The following is a 21,920-nucleotide window of genomic DNA, read 5'->3' as shown; positions in this document are numbered from 1 at the left end:
AAAATAAATAAATAAATAAAACACATCGAGATTCTATTTTATTTATCGAAATTAAAATTTAATTTGCACCTTTAGAGCCAGTGGTGTGATTTAAAAAAAGAATTAAATAAATAAACCTTTTCTGTATTTTTTTTTTTTTTCCTGCGGCCGTCCTGACGTTTCCCTTCCGGGTCACGTGTCTCTCCTCTTCCTCCATGCTGTTTCAAGCATGGCGCCGAGACACAAGCCACGCAGAGCGGCGGACAAACTGAGAACGCAGCCGGAGGAACATGAAGCGGAGAGCGGGAGCGACTCCGAGGGGAGAGGAGAGGAAGAGGAGGAGGAGGAGGAGGAGGAGGCGGCAGGAGCTGCAGCGGAGCCGCCGGCGGAGGACGACCTCAGCCTGGACGAGGTGCTGCGGCTCGGAGGGACCAGGGTGAGTTTACCTGACTCCTCATTACTGCTGGGCTTAATTATCATGACGTCACTGGATTATAGATAAACAGACTTTATTGATCCCAAATTAGTAAATTCGTCCAGCTGCAGGTTGTCCAGACATCACACTGCAAACAACAGAACTACACAAAATAGACCTCAACACTGGAGGAGAGACACACATATCTTTAGAAATATTAAACACAAGTAATAAAATAAGTAAAGTGGATGCAGTACAGAGAAATTAAGAGAGAAGAGCTGAGCTGAGCGCCGTGAAGTGAGACTGAGAGTCAAGAGTGAAGCTGTCAGACTCCCAGAGCATCATCACGGCTCAGACTCCCCTCAAGAGTTAACAAAAACTACAATTTTACATTTTGCAAGAGTCAAAATCCGCCTGTTGTAGTCGAACATGGAGCTGAAAACAAGACCTGACATCTGCCGTGACTTGTTTCAGCCCGCCGTCTGTCCCACCTGCTGATATGAGCCTGAAAAAGTTCCCCCAAAATGCACTTTGTCCAGTTTTCTACGATGAATTATTAGAAACACATGACTTCTTCAGGATAACAAGGCTGGTTTCTGTCTCCCTGTGTCACAGACAGGAAACCACTCCAGTTTTGCTGCTGAAACTTTAATTTTTCCCAACATATTGATGCTCAGAGTTGGTTACAGTAAAAAACAGGTTGAAGAAAACTCACATTTTGGCTTCAGATTGCGATAGAACAGATTTAAAACTGACTCGGCTGCAGTTTGTAACAGAGCTCAAGTTTGTTTTTCAGCCCTGAAGTTTTCATGTGGTAGGACTGAAGATATGAGGCTCAAAAATGCCATAAAAAAGTGCAAAATTTGGACCTACATGTGTGAACTTTGAGGAGCTGTAACTCCTACAGTATGAATGTGAAATTGTGCATGGCTTTACTGCTTATGCAAAAAGATATTGTAGGCAAGGCACGGCAAGTTTATTTGTATAGCACATTTCAGCGACAAGGCAATTCAAAGTGCTTTACATAGAGCATAAAGGCATTAAAACAATATAAAAGCAACACAAGAAAACATACATAAAAACAATTAATAAAAAGAAGCTAAAAGGAGAATAAGATAGAACAGGAAATTAAAAGTTACAGTGCAGTGTAAAATATTAAACCTTAATGTGGTCTAATGGAAGGCAGCGGCAAACAGAAAAGTCTTCAGCTGTGATTTAAAATAATAAATTTAATAATAATAAATTTTTATTTGTAAAGTGCTTTTCATAAAAGAATCTCAAAGTGCTAACCTAAAATAACAAAAAAAAAAAAAAAAAACACAGAGCAGTAAAACAGTAAAAACCATCAACAAGGAGAGAACAGCTAAAAGGAAGAGTAACAAACACAGGATAAAAATAATAATAAAATAAAATAATAATAAAAGAAGTGAGAGTCGCAGCAGATCTACAGTTTTCTGGGAGTTTGTTCCAGATATGTGGAGCATAAAAACTAAACGCTGCTTCTCCATGTTTAGTTTTGACTCTGGGGACAGAAAGCAGACCTGTCCCAGATGACCTAAGAGGTCTGGATGGTTCATAATTTAGCAGCAGATCAGAGATGTATTTTGGCCCTAAACCATTTAGTGCTTTATAGGAGAAAATGTAGGAGAAAATCAGCTGATTGTGAGGTCAGGTGGGATGTTGTGTGTGATGTTGTGCCCTCGTCCGCCTGCAGGCCGACTTCCTGATGCTCGCCGGCCTCAACGACTCCAACGAGCTCGTCGACGGCGGCAAGAAAGGAGCCATCGACGACCTGGAGGAGGGCGAGCTGGAGAAGTTCATCACCAAGCTGGGCATCCGGGCATACGCCGGGCAGCAGGTGGTCACGGACCAGCCGGAGGAGGACGGAGACGCCGCCGAGAAGGAGAGCAAGAAGGCCAAGGCCAAGAAAGCCCCGGCGGAGGAGAGGCCGGCCAAAGCGACGCCGGAGGTGAAAGGCGAGGAGGGAGCGGCGGACAGAAAGAAGGCAAAGAAGTCCAAAGAAACGTCCGGGAAAAAGGCCAAACTCAGCGCCGACGTGTTTGAGTTCCACCCCAGACAAACGCTGCTGATTAAAAGCGGGGGGAAGTGGCACGACCTGGAGTACGCCGCCGAGGGGTCGACGGCGCCGCAGGACGAGGCGCTGGTGTCGCAGTACAAAGCTCTGGCCCGGCGGCTGTTCGAGGCCGAGGCCGAGCTCTACAGGAGCAAGAAGAACCTGCAGAAGGGAGCCAACTCCTCCTGGATGAAGACCGTCGTGTCCTCGGGCGTGCTGGCCGACCGGATGGCGGCCATGACGCTGCTGATCCAGGACGCTCCCGTGCACACGCTGGGGCACGTGGAGAACCTGGTGGCCATGGTGAAGAAGAAGGGGGGGCGGCGGATGGGCCTGATGGCGGTGGACACGCTCAGGGAGCTGCTGCTGTCCGACCTGCTGCCCGAGCAGAGGAAGCTCCGCACCTTCGCCCAGCACCCCTTCGACCAGCTGGAGGAGAAGGCGAGCGGCAACAGGGACGCCCGCGACCGCCGCCTCATCCTGTGGTACTTCGAGCACCAGCTGAAGCACCAGGTGGCCGAGTTCGTGGTGGCCCTGGACGAAATCGGCCACGACACGGTGCCGGCCTGCAAGGCCAAGGCGCTGAGCACCGTCCACGAGCTGCTGTGCAGCCGCCCCGAGCAGGAGAGGGCGCTGCTCGTCCAGCTGGTCAACAAGCTGGGCGACCCCGAGTACAAGACGGCGGCCAAGACCACGTACCTGCTGGAGACGCTGCTGGAGAGGCATCCCAACATGAAGGCGGTGGTGTGCGGCGAGGTGGAGCGGCTCATGTTCAGGCCCAACGTCAGCCCCAAGGCGCAGTACTACGCCGTGTGCTTCCTGAGCCAGGTGCTGCTGAGCCACGCCGAGGCCGAGCTCGCCGCCAAGCTCATCGCCATCTACTTCTCGTTCTTCCGCGCCTGCGTCAAGAAGAAGGACGTGGAGTCCAAGATGCTGAGCGTCCTGCTGTCGGGCGTGAACCGGGCGTATCCCTACGCCCGGGCCGGAGACGAGAAGGTGAAGGAGCAGCTGGACACGCTGTTCAAGGTGGTTCACCTGGTCAAGTTCAACACGGCTGTGCAGGCGCTCATGCTGCTGTTCCAGGTGATGGACTCGCAGCAGACCATCTCCGACCGCTACTACGTCACCCTGTACAGGTACAGCACCTCCTGGGTTTCTATTGGCTGATTCAAATCTGTCTTTCTGAGGAACATACCTCCTAATACTAGCTGGGTTTCCATCCACCTATTTTTATTCGCATTTTCAGAAATTGCGAAAAAAAAACTTGGATGGAAACGCCAGGAATTTGAAAAACGGCCGAGAATTCGCAAAAAAGTTTTTACGCTTGGAGGGGGTGGATTTCTCAGCATATCGATAAAAGAAAATGCGACTTTTTTCTGTGGAAACAGGTTTTGCGAATAAACGATGACTGGACCGGATACCACGTCACACTTCTACGCTACAGTCTTATTATTAGTTATTGTTACTATTATTATTAGTCTCTTATTCCTTATCTAGGATGGTTCGGTACGAAGTTAGCGCTGCCAAAATAGTAACCAGACTTCTCCCAAGAGCCGACAAGTTCAGCAGGAATCTGTCCCTGATCAGCTGTTGAGTGTCAGCTGAGTGTTTGTTGTTGTTCAGTCGATACACAGACGCTATCTTATGACATCATCTCACGGCGCACTCTCCTCTCAATAATCGCAAAACAAAACTAATGGAAACAGGCAGAAATTCTCATTTTCTTTTGCGCATTTTGACAAAATTCGCTTAAAAATTTCGATAGATTTGGATGGAAACCTGTCTACTGTCATGTCAGGGTGGGGAAAAATCAACTAACTTCATTATTTTTTTAAACAATTTTTAATCTTTTTTTTTTATTACTGAATAAATACAATCATGGTCATTTCTTGAAATATCAGATTTTTAGAGGTTTTTTTCTGAGTCAGGTGATGTGTTTTATTCTCCGGGAATATCAGAGGATTTCACTTTGCTGTGTAAAAATATCTGATGTGATTTTTTTTTTTTTTTTCCCCCTCTGCTGGACAGGAAGCTGCTGGACCCGGCTCTGTCGTCGTGCTCCAGGCAGAGCATGTTCCTCAACCTGGTGTACAAGTCGCTGAAGGCCGACATCGTCCTGCGGCGGGTCAAGGCCTTCGTCAAGCGGCTGCTGCAGGTCAGCGGCGAGCAGAGCCCCAGCTTCGCCTGCGGGGCGCTCTTCCTCGTGTCGGAGGTGATGAAGGCCAAGCCGGGCCTGCGGGTGCTGCTGCAGCAGAGCGAGGTCGGCGGCACACGGAGACAAAAAAGCAGAATCCTGTGTTTGATTTGCTCGGATGTGAAAGTTTTAACAAGGCTGACTCATGCTTTTTTTATAGGACGGAGAGGAGGAGACGTTCAAAGACCTCGCTGAGGAGGAGGAGGATGAAGAGGAGCGCTTTGTGGACGCCGACAAGCTGGAGGAAGGAATGAGTGCAGCGGCGGAAGAGGCCAAACCCAAGGCATCGTGGGTACACCACCAGAACCTGGAAGGTGCGTGAGCTTTGAGGACGCCAGCGTGAATTTTACTGATCAACATTTTGATTTTGAATTCTGTAATTACAACCTCAAAAATAGTTATTTTACATAAAATTATAATCACAACCATCAAAAGAGTCAAAAGACATTCTGAACACACTCTCTGACTTGGTGTTTAGCTGCAGGATTTGCATTTTTCTCATCAAATTTAGTATGAAATTAAATTAATGAGAAACAGTCGAGTGGTCACTTCTGAATACGTTTGCTCTCCCATCAGAACAGATTCTAGTGGAAACTGCTTTTTGCGTCGTGGGAGGATTATAATTATGATTTTGCAATAAATAATCTCAGCAGTCAGAGCTGAATTTAATTCTTCGTGAGCCGACATCTGATGGACATTTCCCACGATTTTGTCAGATTCTGTCGTCCGTCCCAGTCTGGCACCTCCACTGTTTTTCTGACTGTAGTGGCTATTTGTCTTAAACAAACTAACAAACAGCAAAAAAAAAAAGAATAAATAAATCAAAACAATCAAACGGCCACTGAGGCACTTCAGGGAGTAAAATCACACGGAGAGAAATGAGTCCATGCAGGTAAAGATTAGGGTTTGGTGGTTTATTTCCATTGGCAATGAAAAGCAAAGGTCCCATGGTTAAATGGTTTAAAGAGGGTTCGTCTTGTGTCTGTCTCCTCGCTGACACTGATGAGCGTGTGTGTGCGTGTGTGTGTGTGTGTGTGTGTGTGTGTGTGTGTGTCGGTCGGTGTGTTTGCAGGAGGGCGGAGCTCCGAGGCGTACGACCCGCTGCACAGAAACCCGCTGTTCTGCGGAGCCGACCACAGCACACTGTGGGAGCTGCAGCAGGTGAGCAGAGACACCGTCTAATCTGGGGGATTATAATCTGAGGGGAAAGTTAAATTTGAAGCCTCACAACCATGAGGGGGTTTTCTGTTTCAGTACGTGGTGTGAAATTATAAAATATAATTTGACATGATAATATGACTCTTGAGGGTTTTCTCCACATTAATCCGTGGTTTTGACATTGAAAAAATAATCTGGTCTAATCTGATGTGAAGCTGTTGAGCTGTTGAGGCGTTTACTGAATAATTTATTACCACTGCATTGATTTTCTAAGGGAGGCTCTTCAGATTAAGAGCCTTTAAATGTTCAACTTTGACAGCGAGTAAATTCTGGGGGAAAACGCTGAAGACTCGGGAGACTTTTGAATTTTTCTTTACATGAAAATGGTCAAATATCAAAATGCTGAATATCTGCGCAGTATTTTGGGTTCTGGCAGCAAAACCCTTTAAAATATCATGTTGGCTGGACCACGATGACATCGTGACTCAAAAGTGGAAGAAAAAAAATTGTCAAGTGTCAAAACAGCATTTTTTTAACCTTCATTCTGTGAATCTGAATTTTTACGACGCGTATCAGGGCCGTTGGTGGGAGAAAAATAAAATATTCCAAGAAAAAAACTCAGAAGTTCTTGAGATTAAAGTTGTAGATTTACAAGAAAAAAATGGGATATTCTCTGAGATTAAAGTGGAGAATTTATGAGAAAAAACTTGGAAATTCTTACATTCTGAGTTCACAAATTTGCGAGAGAAAACTAAAATTCTCTGAGATTAAAGCCGTACATTTATGAGGGAAAAAAAACTTGATAATTAGTGTGATGTTTTCTTCTGAATAGGCCAAAAAAAGAATTTAAAAAAAACAACAAAAAAATGAAAGTACAAGGAAAACGGTTTCTGAGTTTTTGTCTCGTAAATTTGTGAGTTTTTTTCTTGTAAATTTACGACTTTAATCTCGTAAATTCTGAGTTGTCTCCCTCAGATTATCACCCTGCCTCCCTTGGCTCTGTGACTTTTGGCCCTGATGGGCCGTCGTATGATTTGTGCATGAAACTGGAAACTTGCTCCTTCGTTTCATTTTCCTGCGTGTTTTCTGGTTTCAGCTCTCGCTGCACTTCCACCCGTCGGTGGCGCTGTTCGCAAAGACGATCCTGCAGGTGAAGTTTTCTCCATGTTTTAATAACACCAGCCTGTTTCCTTCACGGTTTATTCTTGTGTCAAACATTCCTCCACAGTACGTCGCCTCTTCAGCCCGACTCTTTTTAAATGTATTTTTTTTTCTTAGGGAGGTTTCGTTCAGTACTCGGGCGACCCGCTGCAGGACTTCACCCTGATCCGCTTCCTGGACCGCTTCGTCTTCAGGAACCCCAAACAGCTGAAGGCCAAACGTAACGCACCGCTCACTTCCTGTCTTTATTCCCACAGCGTGCCGGAAACCTCCGAGCGAAACAAACCAGCGTCACACAGACAAATTTAAAATATACTTCTCTAAAAAATTACACATCCAGGAAATGTGCCTTGTAGAGCGCAGACCTCAGATACAGACAGATGGATGGATGAACAGACAGATGGATGGATGAACAGACAGATGGATGGATGAACAGACAGATGGATGGATGACTGCATTAATTCCTGGAGGGAAATGAAATCATCACAGCAGGCAGATAAATTAAATAAAAGGTCAAAGTGAACATGAACACGGCCAAGATGAAACTAAAATCCTCTCACGAAGTAGGCGAAGGAATTTTCATACTTTAAGTCATCATTTTGACTTCTTGGCTAAGGTCAGGGTCAGGGTCAGGTCAGGGTAAGGTCAGGGTCAGGGTCAGGGTAAGGTCAGGGTAAGGCATCAGTTCCTTACGGTTAACATTAAGGAAAGGGTGAATGAATAGAAGTCAATTAAAAATCCCGTCTTTGCCTGGAAAACTGTCTCATGCTGCAGGTCGGCGATCAGATCTGACACCTTAAAATCAGTTAAGCCACTCGGCTGTATAATTTAGGTATAAGAATAATAATAATAATAATAATAATAATAACAATAATAATAACAATAATAATAATAGCTATAATTTATAATTTAAGTCTGGAAAATGAATTTGATGACTTGATGTGTGTCGAACAGAGTCTGGAAAACATGAGGGGGAAGTTTGCAGGAAAGTTGAGCTGCACAGGAAAAGTCTGGGATTTAGAAATGAGAAATTATTAGAGACGGCACGCTGTTGTGTTTGTTTGTTTGTTTGTTTTTTACCCTCCATATGCCGACAGGAAGTGGGCTTTTTTTTGTTCATCAGTTTTGTTTTTGATCCGCAGCGAACTCCATCGCCACGGGAATGCAGCCCAAACAGAGACTGTCCAGCCGCTCTCTGCCAGGTGAATTTTATTTATTTATTTATTTATTTTAAATGAAACTGAAGTTGGCGTCTGTTATCAAACTCCTATCAGACATTTGGATTCTTATAAAAAGACTTTTCCTTGTTTTTGGGGGGTTTATAGTTTAGAAACTGTGAGACTTTGTTCAGAAAAGCAGATGCAAACCGTGAACCATGTGTACAGAAATGAGCTTTAACTCTGAGGTTTGCTGTTGACGTTTTGTTTTCGGAGTTTTATCAGAACCAGTTTTGCTGTTTCAGAGTTTCCAACAGAATCTGCTGCGAGTAGGTTTCTTTTTTTTTTAAATCTCATTTCTCCTCAGAGTTTCATTAGTGAAGTGTCTGTGTTTGTCTTGTCAGTAAACTGCGAGGAGTTTCTGTCCAGAGAGGAGAGCCAGATTCCCGTGGACGAAGTTTTCTTCTATCGGTGAGGACAAACGGTTTTTGTGTCACTCAGGAACGATTTACGAAATGAAATCAGAAGCGTGTGATTTGCTCTTGAAATTAAACTACTTGCTGTTGTTGTCTTGTTTACCCGCCCGGCAGATTCTTCAAAAAGCGTCAGCAGGAGAAGCAGCATCGCCGGCCGAAGAGAGACGGCGATAACGAGAGCGTGGAGGATGTGGACGACGACGAGTTTGAGAAAATCCTCGGTGAGTCCAGAGAGTCCAGATTCACCGAGAGGCAGAGCGAACCGCACACAGCCGTCATGAGGGCTTATTTTAACCAGGAACCTTTTGTTCAATCACAAAACGATCATGAAATCAAAACAAAATGAATCAGAAACCGCAGTAAAAACAGTGGTGGTGCACTACATTTATTAATATTATAATATTCTTATTACTGTGTCGGAATAAGGATAATTTAAAAATGTACACATAATTATTTGCACTGCATTTTCATCCAAAACTCACTATAACTTGATTTTTAATTCATGTAATAAAATGCATTCACTTTCAGTCAGTGATTTTTTTTTTATTATTATTTATTTATTTATGTATTTGTCTTTCAGCTCTGTTTGGAAAATGGTGTTTAAATAAACTTAGATTTTATTAACTGGTTTCAAACCTTTTGCCTGTGACTTCACGTCTTGGTCTGACTCTGATTTCCAGACTCGTACGAGGGAGACAGCTACTTCCCCGACCTGCCCGACGACAATCTGGACTTTGCCGGGTCAGTTTGAAGGATTCCTGTTTTTTTCCTGTTTTTTACACTTTATTTCCTTTTATTTTCGTTCACAAGCCTCATTTGTAGATGCGGTTTTGGATCTGGTGTTTCTTTAACCAAAGTGTCGGTCGTCCCTCGTTTGTCAGGAGCGTGAAGAGCAAGGCGGGGAAGAAAGGCGGCGAGCAGTCGGACTCGGACCTGGACGACTCGGACATGGACGACCTGGACGACGAGGAGGTGTCTCTGGGCAGCATGGACGAGGAAGACTTCGGAGACGAGCTGGAGGAGGAAGGAGGCGCGTTCATGGACCCTGACGGAGACGATGATGATGAAGGTTCATAGTTCCTTTGGTCAGAATTGGTCAGAATTTGTCTGATGACTTTTAACTGATAAATGCTCAGGATTTTGTTCTGTTGAAATCCGTCCCTCCTCTCTGGTTTGTGGTGGAAGTGAAGCTCCTGATGTTGAGTTTCTGTCTTCTCATCTGTTTCTGTCTTTTTCTTCTTTCAGTGCCGGAGCTGGAGGAGGAAGACGATGATGATGATGAAGCTGCGTTTGGTGGTGAGTGTTGATGCTTGTGCAAATTAACATCACAGTGTCATCTCATTATATATTGGATTAAATAAAATATATCATGGCAATAATTATCCTCTGAGGCTACGACCAGCATGTCGAGAGCTATAATATTATATATATATATATATTATGAATTTGAAGGGTAGTTTGTTCAGAGGGCCCTTGTGTATTGATTTATTGATTTACTTGTTTATGTTAAAACGTTGAAACTTGAGCAAATTTACTTGATTTCTTTAAAAAAAAAAAAAAAAAGAATATGGGGGAAAAGTGAATAGCAAATGAGTAGAAAACTACTAGAAATTTATTTATTTATTTATTTTAATTACCAGGAAAATTACCAAAATTCTGGCATGAGAAATAAGTCCACAATACCAGAAAAATTTGTAAAAACAAATTAGAAAAAAATAATTTACATACATATTGAGGTTTTTATAAATTAGATTAAAAGAAAATATAGAGAAAATATCATTTAAAAATCCATAAAAATACCACAAAATTGTAAAGAGAAAAAACACGAAAGAAAGAAAGAAAGAAGACAGACACCAGCCAGAATGTCTCAGAATATAATCCCACCCGCAGGCTCCCGGGTTTCAGAGGGTTAAATCATGTTAATCTGCTGTTTTCTTCACAAACTGCTCAAAGTAAATTTATAATTTTGTGGCTGCTCCCTGTGAAGGTTCAGACGACGACGAGGAGCCAGACGTCACGCCTCCGACCAAGAGGAGCAAGAGGAAGTCAGCAGAGGAACTGGACTTCTCCGGATCTTTAGGTTTCATTTCTGTTTTAATTTACTTTTAATTTAGTTCGTTTATATTCTAAATGAGTTTGTCCTGTTGTGATTTGATGGGCCTGTTTGGTCCTTGAAGCTCTGAGTCAGCGTTTCGAGGTTCAGGTGCGACTCCCACGTCACGACCACGATTTTTCCCGCTCTGTATGCAAATGAGCTCGTATTGTTTCCATTTGTAAAGATCAAAGGCTCAGAGAGTTTTGTAAAACACAGTTACAGTGCACAGAGAAATTCTTCATTTGCTGGTCCTCATTCCACTCAAAAAAAAAAAAAAAAATTTAAACAAAATGATATTTAACAGAAAGACATTCTTGCTCACTCACGTCTAATTTTAATGCCCCGTCAATTACTGGAAACATTTTCACATCATAAATTATTACAGGCTCAGCTCGTTTTTTTTTTGTTTTTTTTGTAGCAGAAAAATAACAGAAAAGTAAAATGGACAGAGGGCAACGTCCAACTTCAAATTGACAGTGTTTGACAAAGTAAGGGATCCAACACACGGACGTTGCTGCCTGGTGGAAACAGGCTCTCAGTGTCAGTTCAGCTGAAAGGCGCCTCTCTGATCGCTGCTGCTCGTCCACAGGCTCCAAACTGGGGAAGAAGAGGAGGAAGAGGAAGGACGAAGCTGTGTTTGCTTCTGCTGAAGAGGTGAGCCGATCAGAGGAAAACACAGGAACATGTTTATCTGATGAGAAGAGGCGGAGCAGCAGCCCGATGCTTCACTTCACATGACCTGTTCAGTTTAAAAGGGCAAATAACGGTTATTTACCCTTTCAGCCACTAGGTGTCACTGTTATTCTCTGTATCTGCTCCGTCTAGTTGTAGCAGGATATAAGAAACAAATTACAATCAGTCAACAAAATGAATCCATACTTCCTCTAATGCAGAGGCATAAAATACCAGTTGTTTATTTTTTTCTTGTGACCAATTTTTGTTTTATTTCAGTCTCCAGGGAGTTTACAAAAGCAAACCGATGAGAACACATTACTAAGCAAAAATACATTTATAAGTCATACAGAGATTTACAGGGCATGAACAAAAACATATCATTGGTTTTCTCTCATCATAGCCCCAAAATCACATCAGTCACATCACGATCCAGAATAATCCAGTCTGCAACAAGACATATAAATATCAGTATCGAGGTGTTTGGTCAAAAATATTGTAATGTTTGATTTTGTCCATGTGGCGCCGCCCCAGGGTTTGGTTTGACACCTCGTTTACATTTTTCTCTCTTTTCCTCTCAGTTTGGATCCATGTTGGACGAGAACGCCGGCGCCAAGTTCGACAACATTGGAATGAACGCCATGGCCAACACGGACAAAGCAGGTAGGATTTCCATCAGCTCACCCTTTTCACCTGATGGACTTGAAACAGGAAGTTTGGGCGGGACACGGTGCAGGGAAGCATCGCTCACACATGCAGACCAACCAGGATGCTAGTTTCGGAGAGAAACACTTTTATTTTGAAGGGACAGGTGGATGAGAGAGGACGTTTAAAGGTTTTATTGGTTGAAATTTTAATTCACAGCCACTGGAGCAGGATGATGTCACTGTTTGAGATGCTCTGTTTGACAGGAAGTGGAGGTCATGTGACGTTGTTTTCTTTCTTAGCAGCCAGAGTAGATTTTAAAAACATTATAGACGTTCAGATATAGACAGGCGGCATGCCAGAGTGACAGTCAGAGCAACACCAACCCCTTAAGGATGCAAGTAAAATATTCATTTATATTAACTTAAAGCCCAGCAGTCGGTGTATCTTAGTATTTATTCAGTCGGCTAGATGCTAGCCAGGATCAGCAGCTTCTCAGCACAGAGAAAACACACACATCCAGTAAAGATCTGCTGCTTGGTTCACATCCAGTTTGTCTCTTACATTTCAAGGCTTTTTTTATACAGATATTTTTCCTCCTCCACTGGAAAAAAATGTAATTTCTAGATCCTGTTTGCTCAGTGGAAATGACATGACATAAAGTGATTACATGTTTAAACACAATGGAGTTTTGCCAACAGTTGTGGTGCAGATGTTGTGAATTCAAGGCAGCAGCATCATTTTATACAACATTTCTGTATTTCCATATTTCATCTAATAATTTAACAAACAAAAAAAAAAGGCTGAACGCTGACACCGCCCTTCCCGTCGTCTCTGCAGGTCTGAAGCAGCTCAAGTGGGAGGCTCAGCGCGACGACTGGATCCACGGCCGCGACGCCAAGACGCTCCGCCGGAGGAAGGCGACGTTCGGCAAGAGCAAAACGTTCGGCAAGAGCAAAACATTCGGCAGGGCGAAGGCGGGGAGCCGGACCTTCGGGAAGAAGAGGAGGAAGTAGCATCGCTCGAGCCACGAGTGTTTTTTTTTTTTGTTATTCCTCAGTCCTGTTTGGCTGACCAGGCCTCGCGGTCTCGCTCACGGATGCCGTAAATCCCCGCCCACTCGTTGGACTGATAGTACACTGTGAGGAAGAGGAGGAGGAGGAGGGTCAGTCAGCAGGAAGTCTGTGTTTTCTGATCTACAGAGACATTATCATCTTTATTTTTTATTTTCCCAGCAGCTCAGATCTTTACTCTGACTGGACCTTGTAACACTTTTCTGCATAAATGTGCAAATTAATAAGAAACAATATTGTCTTCAAACTAGTGTAACTCGTTCCTGCTTTGCTACAGAGTTTATATTAATGCTGCAGTAGTTGATGCCTTAATTAGCTGAATTACTGGCCCGGGGTCCCCACACGTCCAGAAAAACCTGGAAATCCTGGAAACTCATAAGCTCGTTTTCTAGATTTTTTTTTTCCTGGAAAATTCCAAAACAGATCAAATATCCTGGAAGTAGTCACGAGATCCTGGAAAATTGTCACGTTCAGCTGAGATATTCACATTTTTAGCCGCTGACGCCCCGTTTACACCGACTCGTCATGTATACAGACGACTGAACGGGACAAAAACACGCAAAATGAACACATTTGTGTGTGAATTATTATTATTATTATTATTATTTTACATGTAAACAACACTGACAACATGATATTTAAAATTTCAATTTCATGCGGTTTTGAGCTGTTTGGCTGATGTGAGTCACTCTAAGTGAAGACGACCTGTTGAATACGTTCCTGAACATCTTGGGTAATTATTTCCTGTACAGAGTGGGAACCCTGAAGGCCTCACGAGCTTCACTGGTGTTTAATTATTTGTTTTGTTGGGACGTGTTTCTGCAGCCGTCAGTCGCTCTGAGAGTCTGATCGTCCTGCCTCTCTCTCTCCAGTCGGCTCCTAAAAAGCCAGCCGACCAAAAACAAGCCCAAAGCACCAGAGTGTGTTTGGTTTGGTGTTTTTTCTTTTCCAGCACAGTGACGCTCACTCTGAACTAAGCAAAGCAAAGAAACACCTGTGATGCTACTTTCTGAAGGAGAAAGGCCAGACTCTCACCGGTGTGTCGGGAGGGAACGTCCCTGTGCTAATATTCGGAGATTCATATATGGCTGTACTGAAAGCAGTGAGAGGTAAGACGCCTGGCCTGGTCTCATCAGCTGCTCACTGGTTCCAGTTCAAAACCAGAACCCCCAGCAGGTTTACAGACACACTCATTTTCCACTATTATTCCGAACATGACAGTATTCCTAATGTGACACGGCTCATGTAAACAGCACATTCTGTCTGGATCTTCAGAATCAGGCCATTTTTCAGGCTTTAGGAGCTTCTTCTGGTCGTGTTTTCAGCTCTGAGCTCTGAACACACCACCAGGACAGCAGTTTTTACAGCCGGGGTACAGAAGCTTCCACATTTCTGACAGGAAGGAGAAACGCTCCTCCTTTTCAACATTATCATCCAAGACTTGGATATCAGCTGGTTTTTGAGCAAACACCACCACACTGATGTTTTCTGTGTTCACACGGTCGCACCGGTCTGAGTTTTGCACGGCTGCATGTAAACAGGAATATTAGCTGGGACTTTTCCTCTTCATCAGCCGTGCAAAAGCTGAGCAGGAATACTGTCTCTTTCAGAATAAGGGCAAGAAAACATGGAAATGTGACATGAACGGCTGAGGCATTTCAGTGTAAAAGTCTTAAATCAATGATCAGACTGTCCTCCAGCTGTTTGTAAGGTTTAAAGACAGATACTTGTTTGATTGATAACACGTGTTCATGTTTTTAATCTTTCTGGAAGTGTCACCTTCTGCTTTTTCCACTTTTCCTCTAAACGGTGAAAATCTAATTTTCTTTTATTTCTTATTTAAACTTTGTCTGGCATCAGAAGGCTCATATCCTGATTAAAATAAATAATAACTGGGGAAAAGTCCACCTGCAGGCTTTACCTTCCAGAACAGACGGAAACTTCCTGTTCATGGTGCTCCTGAAATCTGGAGGAAGAGATGGAAAATGTCAGTGTGTGTGTGTGTGTGTGTATACCTGTGGAAACATCCACGTGTTCCTGAATGTGTTTGATTTTATTATTTCCTATTAAAAAAAGGTTTTTATGGATACCTTGGCTCGTGTTCATCTTGTGAAACAGAGTGTAAGCCCCGAAGACGCCCAGCAGCTCCAGAGCGATCACTCCCTTGAAGATCTTCTTGGCCAGAGGCTCCAGGGGTTTGGGAGGCATCTGATAAATAAATTAATTAATTAATTAATATTAACCTCAAAATGTACAGGGATGTAACATAATGCTGATATGTGGGTGTTTGTCAGGTGTCCGGTCAGGCCGGGAGGTCTGGAAAACCTCATGGGACCTTTGATTTCTGTGCTCATTTTAGTTTTTCATGTTTTTTTGGGGGGGACTTAATTCTTCATTTTAAAGGCAGTGATGAACCTCAGAGTTTTACTGCTTCAACACAAACTCAGTTTTTAATAAGATTTCAAAGTTTAAGTTATGGGTCACTGCGTCACAGAGCTGCTGACACTTTATATGGCATGAGTCAGATTTAACAAAAACTCATTAATCAGACAACAAATATTAGATATCAAATGAGTATCCTTTAAATATTGTCAAGCAGGACAAAAATACAGCGTTTCTTTAACTTTTTAACTGGGAAACAGTCAGTCCTCTCTGCTCTACACTCATAAAAACTACAATAACCATAAATCAGACACAATGTGTAACAATGACAACTCATTTTCCCATTTCAGTCACATTTTCTATTTCCATATCAAAATATCTCTCCCATTTACAGTCAATGGAGCTCTTCCACAGGGTCTCTTAGGGCCCACTCACATTGGCAAGTTTGAGCCCGTATCGTGCTAAAGCCAAAATCCCCCCCTCCCCAGTCCCCGGCTGGCCTGCACTCACATTACCTTTTTCCCAAACGCGCCCAAGCACGATTGCCCCCGGTGTGCGCGTCATCACGTTGAAATACGACAACAACAGGCATGGCCCGACGTCATTATAAATCAATGTAGTTCAAATACATCATGTCTTCCTTTTAACTAAAAAACGTTTTTGGTCCTTTTAATCAGACATGGGATGTTTATTTACCTTGACAGTTTCGGAGGTAACTTCCTCCTTCTTCAGAAAGGTCCAGCTGACAGCCGGAGCGGCACCTGTCAGATCCGGCTGACCGTGTGACCGGGTGGCCGCACACCGCGCGGTGCCGCGGCCAGTGCCGGCCGGTGCCGACGCGGTGCCGGCCAGCACCAGGTCTGCCGGATCTCCGCACACAGACTGCTGTACTTTCATTATAAACCGACTTTTGTTTATACGCGGTTGCAGCAGCACAACGGACAGCAACACAGACAACATGGTTGATTATTGATTGCGCAACGCGGCCATTCGCCGGTAATCGCGCTGCGCACATTAAACAGTTTTGCAGAGGCAGGAGGAAAGTTGCATGATTTACGTCCGCGCACTGCGTGCGTGACCGTGCATGTGCTCATGTACGCGCCCGTACCGTGCAGAAGCACACCCCTTCCAACCGTGCCAGAGCGGGGGAAGTGTACTGTATTCAAGCACGATACGGAGCGATCACACTGGTCAAAGAATCCGGATTTTAAGGGTAATCGTGCTTGGGCGCGGATCAAACTTGCCAGTGTGAGTGGCCTCTTAAAGATGAGCCTGTGTTTCAGATCCTGCGGCTTCAAATCTGCTTTACATTCAATTTCCCTGCAAAATGACGCGCAAACGGCGCTTCAAACAGCCCCAGCTCAGTGTAATACGATCATATGCATAATTTATTTTGCACTGAAATGATAAACTATAAGCAAAGAGCTGGATCTGCAGAATTGAACGTAAGTTTTAGTGTGTAAGCAGCTTGCTGAGCCTCTGGACGGTCACACGGCTCTGCCTGGTCTCACATCTTTGACTCACCTTCCGACTGACGCTGGAGGAAGTCTGCGGATAACCATCCAACACTTAAGTAGAAATAAATAAAAACCTACAGAGCTAGATTTAATATTTCAGCTAACAACACAGGATCCGTGTCCTTGTCCTGCACATGGGTCGCTCTTGTAAAACCAAAACTGACACGCTACTTCCTCCGTACGGAAGCTCGCTCGGCCCAAAAACAGCGCTCCGCATTGTACATTGTAAAAGTATACGTTGTGACTTCACCTTTGCAACAAAATGCTACATAGTATTATTGTATCAGAGGTCTTCATTTATTTATTTACCAATTTACTGTCTTTATATATTATATAACTGTAATAAAACTGTGCTACTGGCCTGCTGTGTGAAATAATTACTAATAATTACTAAAATGCAGCAGGTTTGAGTGGCAGGTAAGTTACTGTGTTGAATATGTCATGTGACCAAAATCTTTGTAATATAATACAAAGAAATAAGTTGTAGTGTGTATTTGTAACATAATACTAAAGTAATAAGTCATACTGTAGTGTTGTTATATTGTCTGTAGTGCTGCAGGTTGATGGGCAGCAGGTTATGGGCTCTGACTCTGCAGGAGCTCGGGTTCGACGCCCTCTGTGTTGCAGTTTAAAGCTCTAACCTCTATTATTCAGATGTTTTAAACTGAGCCACTGTGATCTTACAGCCTCCACAGGTGGCAGACTGTGGCAGCACGTCACCACTAGGTGTCGCTGTGCTCACAGTGTGACACAGTAAAATCCTGCATGGCTGAAGGGTCAGGTGTGTCTCAGCTGAGAGGGAGAGGAGGGGTCTTCAAACTTCAGATGCATTTCATCATTTCTGTCCTAAATTCATTCAATATGAATCATTTTGCTACTATAAACTGTACAAGCCTGACAGTTCCTCTTAATTTATCAACCAACTCCACAACTATTATTTCATTTGCGTGAAAACATTTCTTTAGATAGACAGACAGACAGACAGACAGACAGACAGATAGATAGATAGATAGACATGATCCCAGAGGAAATTCAAGCATCCAACAGCTCAGTACTATAAATACACATGATGCAGTAAACACACTCAGTCCAAATTAGAAATTACAAATGCAAACCATATTTATAGCCTGAACAGTGGCCTGTGCTCCACACGTCAGCCTGAAGCAGCTGCATGGCAGCAGTTTACAAACAGACAGCTGCAGCTCTGTGTGCAGAAAAAAGAGTCATGACCCTGGAACCAAACCACCTGATGATAATACACTGTAAAATCTGCAAAGTGCACAAGAGTCACTGGAACAGTCACTCAGCTTTTGTTGAGTCCTGAAGAGCTGAGCGAAGACATGACTGATTCTGACAGATTCTGCACCACACAAATGAAATGAAGCGGACAGTGAAGAGCCTGTGAAAGTGACGGCGTTTTGTCACTTCTGACATATTTTAAGAATTCTGCAGGAGAGGAGGAATACAAGGAGCTGCTTTTCTGAAGCTAATTTCTAACTTCTGTTACATTTCCACTCTGGAGGACAAAGTCATGGCCTGAAATTCACCAAAATCTCCCGAGGAAGGATGATTTGGTCTGTAAAACTGTTTATGATGTAATGAAGTGACCTGCTGCCTTTATCAGGTAACATCAACAGCAGGTATCCCCCTTTTTCCCCCCTAAATGATGGAAATGTACTTTTGGCACCAGGCTCTTTATGCAGCGCTGCTGAACTCCCAGCCGAGCCGGCAGCTGCTGCGTGTTAACCGGACGCCACAGAAATCCAAACTCACAGACAATATTTGCTCACCTGAGCCTCACACACAGCAGTTTACAGCAGGAGGCCGAGCAGAGTTTCACCTCTGCAAACACAGAGAGAGAGAGAGAGAGAGAGAGAGAGAGAGAGAGAGAGAGAGAGAGAGAGAGAGAGAGAGAGAGAGAGAGAGAGAGAGAGAGAGAGAAGCTGATTGGCTGAGTTAAGCTAAAAGAACCTGTGGCTAAATAACATGGGGCTGAAGCTCACTGAGGAAGAGGAAGCTAATATTATGAAGCACTGATGTGGCCGGGTTAGCTGGTTAGCCTATCAGAATCAGAAATATGTTATTGATCCCTGAGGGGAAATTAGTAATCAATAAAGGGGCTTCAGAGTTCAAACTGCCACACAAGCCTGCTGACTCTCCAGCATCACGGTTATTAATCACCAATCAGTGACGTTTAGACCACAGATTGTACGTTAATGTAGATAATAATGAATGTTTATTCTCTGGAGTGTGTTTTTATGTGTACTGACATGAGATGATGATATAGCAGATTTGGGGGCTGCCATGTTTGGATCACATGATTCAGCGAGGAATTATTTTCTTTAGGAAATACGGAGGCTCCACGTCTTAAAGCCCCTCAAAATGTTTTTGTTTTTTTTTTTTGTTTTTTTTTAGAGAATTGGTTCTATAAAATAAATATTTTTTCATTTACGCTTTGAGCTGAGTCAGCTCTGCCTCTTAGCTCGCCCTCAGATCTGAAACGTGGTTGTCGTTTGATTCCTGCCACTGAGATTCAATTCAACTGATATAATAATCACCTCCAGTGATGGAGCTGGACAGGGGTTATGTCTTCACCCCCTTCTGTTTGTTTGTTTTTGTTTGTTTGTTTGTTTGTTTGTTATCAGGATATCTCAAGATGTTATGGCCAGATTTGCATGACATTTGGTGGGGAGGCTGTTCCTGGGACACAGAAGAACTGATTCACTTTTTGCACCGACTGGCCAAAGTGGGGCGTGGCAGTGGGCGTGGCTTCTCACAAAAACTACTTTGGTGCCAAGTCAACGCCAATAGTCCAAAAATCTGATGGACCATTTTTTCTACAGCACTGTCGAGACCTGATGGATTCATTTACATTTAGTATTTATTTAGATTTAGCCTTCAGTGGGCCGTAACATATTCTCCCAGAACTGACGGGGGCGCTATACATATGATTAACACTCTTTCAAGTGTGCGCAGAAGAAGAGACAAACAAAGACAGAGGGAGTTTGTGTTTGAGGCGGATGCTTCATGCTCAGTCGATACTCATGAATTTGCAAAACAAAATATGCAAACAGTGCCATCGAAGTTTCCTGTTAAACTGTTATTTCTTTCTCCAATTACATATAAGCCTACTTATTATTTTAATATTTTTGTCATGTCTCTGCTGGACACTGCATCTTAAAGGTTATTTAAGCACAGACTTATTGTTTGCTTAAAACACTTGAAGGCTTCAATGTGCAACAGATTTTAATAGAGGAGAGTATGATGAAGGAAATGAGATTTATTCTTATCTTTTTTTTTTTTTTTTTTTTACTGTGGTATCGAAACGGGTATTGAGAAACGTGGAAATTCACTGGTTTTGGTATCGCCTACTGGATTTCTAGTATCGTGACAACCCTAACAAGGAAGAACTGATTCACCTGTCTCACCTGACGGCCACAGAGGGATGCTGCAGGGGGTGGGACTGATTTTTAGTGACGATGCAACATGTGGGCACTGCATCGTGCTGGCACAGGGACGCACTTTGCTTTGCTTTCTAGTTATTTCTGCCTGCAGAGCAGCATCTCTGAGAAATGTCTGCAGAGGTAAAACACAAACGAAGGCGTCTGCTCTGAGGAAAACCAGGAACCTGTCCTCGTTCCTCCCCCACGGAGAGGGAGACCCGCCCCTCTGTGGTTTTATGAGCGGGACGGGAATGTTTGTCTGGAGCAGCTGGAGGCTGATGAGGTGCGGCCGCGCCGGTGTCCGTTGCGGTTTGACTGTAAAGAAAAAAAAAAAATGAGCGGCCATTTATGAGGAGCTGGGAGGGGCCGGGCTCCAGGAAGACAAACAGGATGCTGGTGTTTGCTGGCCGGGTGCTTTGTCACGGATCCAGGAAGCTCCCATTAAACTGGTTTTCACTCGGGACGGCTCTCTGCCTCCCTGTGAGTCTGCAACAGGTGGAGCCAGTGCTGATATTAAAGGGAACGTCCGTCTAAACACTTTAACTCGGTTGAAAACAACTATTGGTTTTTGTACTTTTCACTTCTGGGTCCATCTGGTGCGTTTTTCTTCTTAACTGATCGAACGTAACTGGTTTAAAGTCCAGATATTTCCAGCAGCTACAGCAGAAATCGTTTCAATAACACATCCTCAAAGGTCTGGAAGATTATATATAAGATTTGTTCTCTTGTGTAAAAACATTTCTCCAAGTATATGTGGATGAGACCGTTTTTCCAAAGCAGATTTCATACACAAGTAGTTTTACTTCTACTTGAGTAAAATTTTAGCTTTTAACTGTCAGTACTTTTACAAAATTAAAGCGGGTTTAAAACCTTTTCATGTGCTACACCGCCATTTTTGATTTCATTAATCTGTTGACCCTCATTTTAAGTGATTCCGCTAAATAGCGATCCTGATATAGAAAGATATTTTGGTCTGTTAGAGGTATTAAATCATTTAGATGTCAAATTTGAACACTGGAAAATAGATTCAAAGTTGTGACATTACAATATTATGATAAAATAATCTCATACTTAAATTGTAATGAAATAAAACATTTCCTCATTTTGCTCAGGACCCCCTAGAGGCCCCTCAAGGACCCTTGGAGGCCCCCAGGCCCCAATACAAAAAGCACTGAACATCTAAGCACTTCAGCAGCCGATTAGGACGTTATCACACCACTGAACGATCACTCTTAACCAGTCCAACAGGTACAAAGACCAACAAAGTCTGCATCAGGGAGAAGGCTTGATGGGGTTGAGGGTGGCTCATTGAATCCACAAGAGTCTCAGCTTTCCAGTCAAAGCCAACTGATGCAGCTCCAAGACTGTTTAGGCCCCAGTCTGCACACACACACCATTTTACAACAGGCCACAAGGACACATGTGGACTGCAGGCTTTGGGGCCCAAAGTGCATGGGATTAGCAGAAGGTGGGCGTGTC

At 43.6% G+C, this 21,920-nt stretch overlaps 2 protein-coding genes across 2 annotated transcripts; one reads left to right on the top strand and one right to left on the bottom strand.

Moving 5' to 3' along the window:
• The first annotated feature begins 174 nt into the window (after positions 1 to 174).
• On the top strand, positions 175 to 15,186 carry cebpz (CCAAT enhancer binding protein zeta). The gene is made up of 17 exons (XM_030047077.1): positions 175 to 415; positions 2,109 to 3,604; positions 4,497 to 4,728; positions 4,823 to 4,976; positions 5,735 to 5,823; positions 6,917 to 6,970; positions 7,099 to 7,201; positions 8,124 to 8,183; positions 8,543 to 8,609; positions 8,729 to 8,835; positions 9,295 to 9,355; positions 9,496 to 9,683; positions 9,860 to 9,910; positions 10,602 to 10,694; positions 11,299 to 11,363; positions 11,963 to 12,044; positions 12,867 to 15,186. The coding sequence occupies exons 1-17, from the start codon at positions 209 to 211 to the stop codon at positions 13,040 to 13,042; spliced, it is 3,285 nt and encodes a 1,094-aa protein (XP_029902937.1). The 5' UTR covers positions 175 to 208; the 3' UTR covers positions 13,043 to 15,186.
• LOC115356075 (protein CEBPZOS) lies at positions 13,061 to 17,184 on the bottom strand. The gene is made up of 4 exons (XM_030047079.1): positions 17,006 to 17,184; positions 15,190 to 15,307; positions 15,021 to 15,065; positions 13,061 to 13,165 (listed from the first exon to the last, which is right to left on the bottom strand). Exons 2-4 carry the CDS (start codon positions 15,305 to 15,307, stop codon positions 13,083 to 13,085), a joined length of 246 nt encoding a protein of 81 aa, XP_029902939.1. The 5' UTR covers positions 17,006 to 17,184; the 3' UTR covers positions 13,061 to 13,082.
• Positions 17,185 to 21,920: the final 4,736 nt, after the last annotated feature.

This window comes from Myripristis murdjan, chromosome 24, assembly GCF_902150065.1.
Source record: "Myripristis murdjan chromosome 24, fMyrMur1.1, whole genome shotgun sequence".
In the NCBI taxonomy this organism is placed as follows: Eukaryota; Metazoa; Chordata; class Actinopteri; order Holocentriformes; family Holocentridae; genus Myripristis; species Myripristis murdjan.
This window is presented reverse-complemented; position numbering and strand designations above follow the sequence as displayed.

Excerpts from the sequence above, each read along its gene's own strand:
- cebpz (XM_030047077.1), top strand. The coding sequence starts at position 209 with ATGGCGCCGAGACACAAGCCACGCAGAGCGGCGGACAAACTGAGAACG. Across the intron at positions 416-2,108 it reads TGCGGCTCGGAGGGACCAGG|GCCGACTTCCTGATGCTCGC; the intron begins GTGAGTTTACCT and ends GTCCGCCTGCAG. Across the intron at positions 6,971-7,098 it reads TCGCAAAGACGATCCTGCAG|GGAGGTTTCGTTCAGTACTC; the intron begins GTGAAGTTTTCT and ends TTTTTTTCTTAG.
- LOC115356075 (XM_030047079.1), bottom strand. The coding sequence starts at position 15,307 with ATGCCTCCCAAACCCCTGGAGCCTCTGGCCAAGAAGATCTTCAAGGGA. Across the intron at positions 15,066-15,189 it reads CAAGATGAACACGAGCCAAG|ATTTCAGGAGCACCATGAAC; the intron begins GTATCCATAAAA and ends CTCTTCCTCCAG. Across the intron at positions 13,166-15,020 it reads GTTTCCGTCTGTTCTGGAAG|TGTACTATCAGTCCAACGAG; the intron begins GTAAAGCCTGCA and ends TCTTCCTCACAG.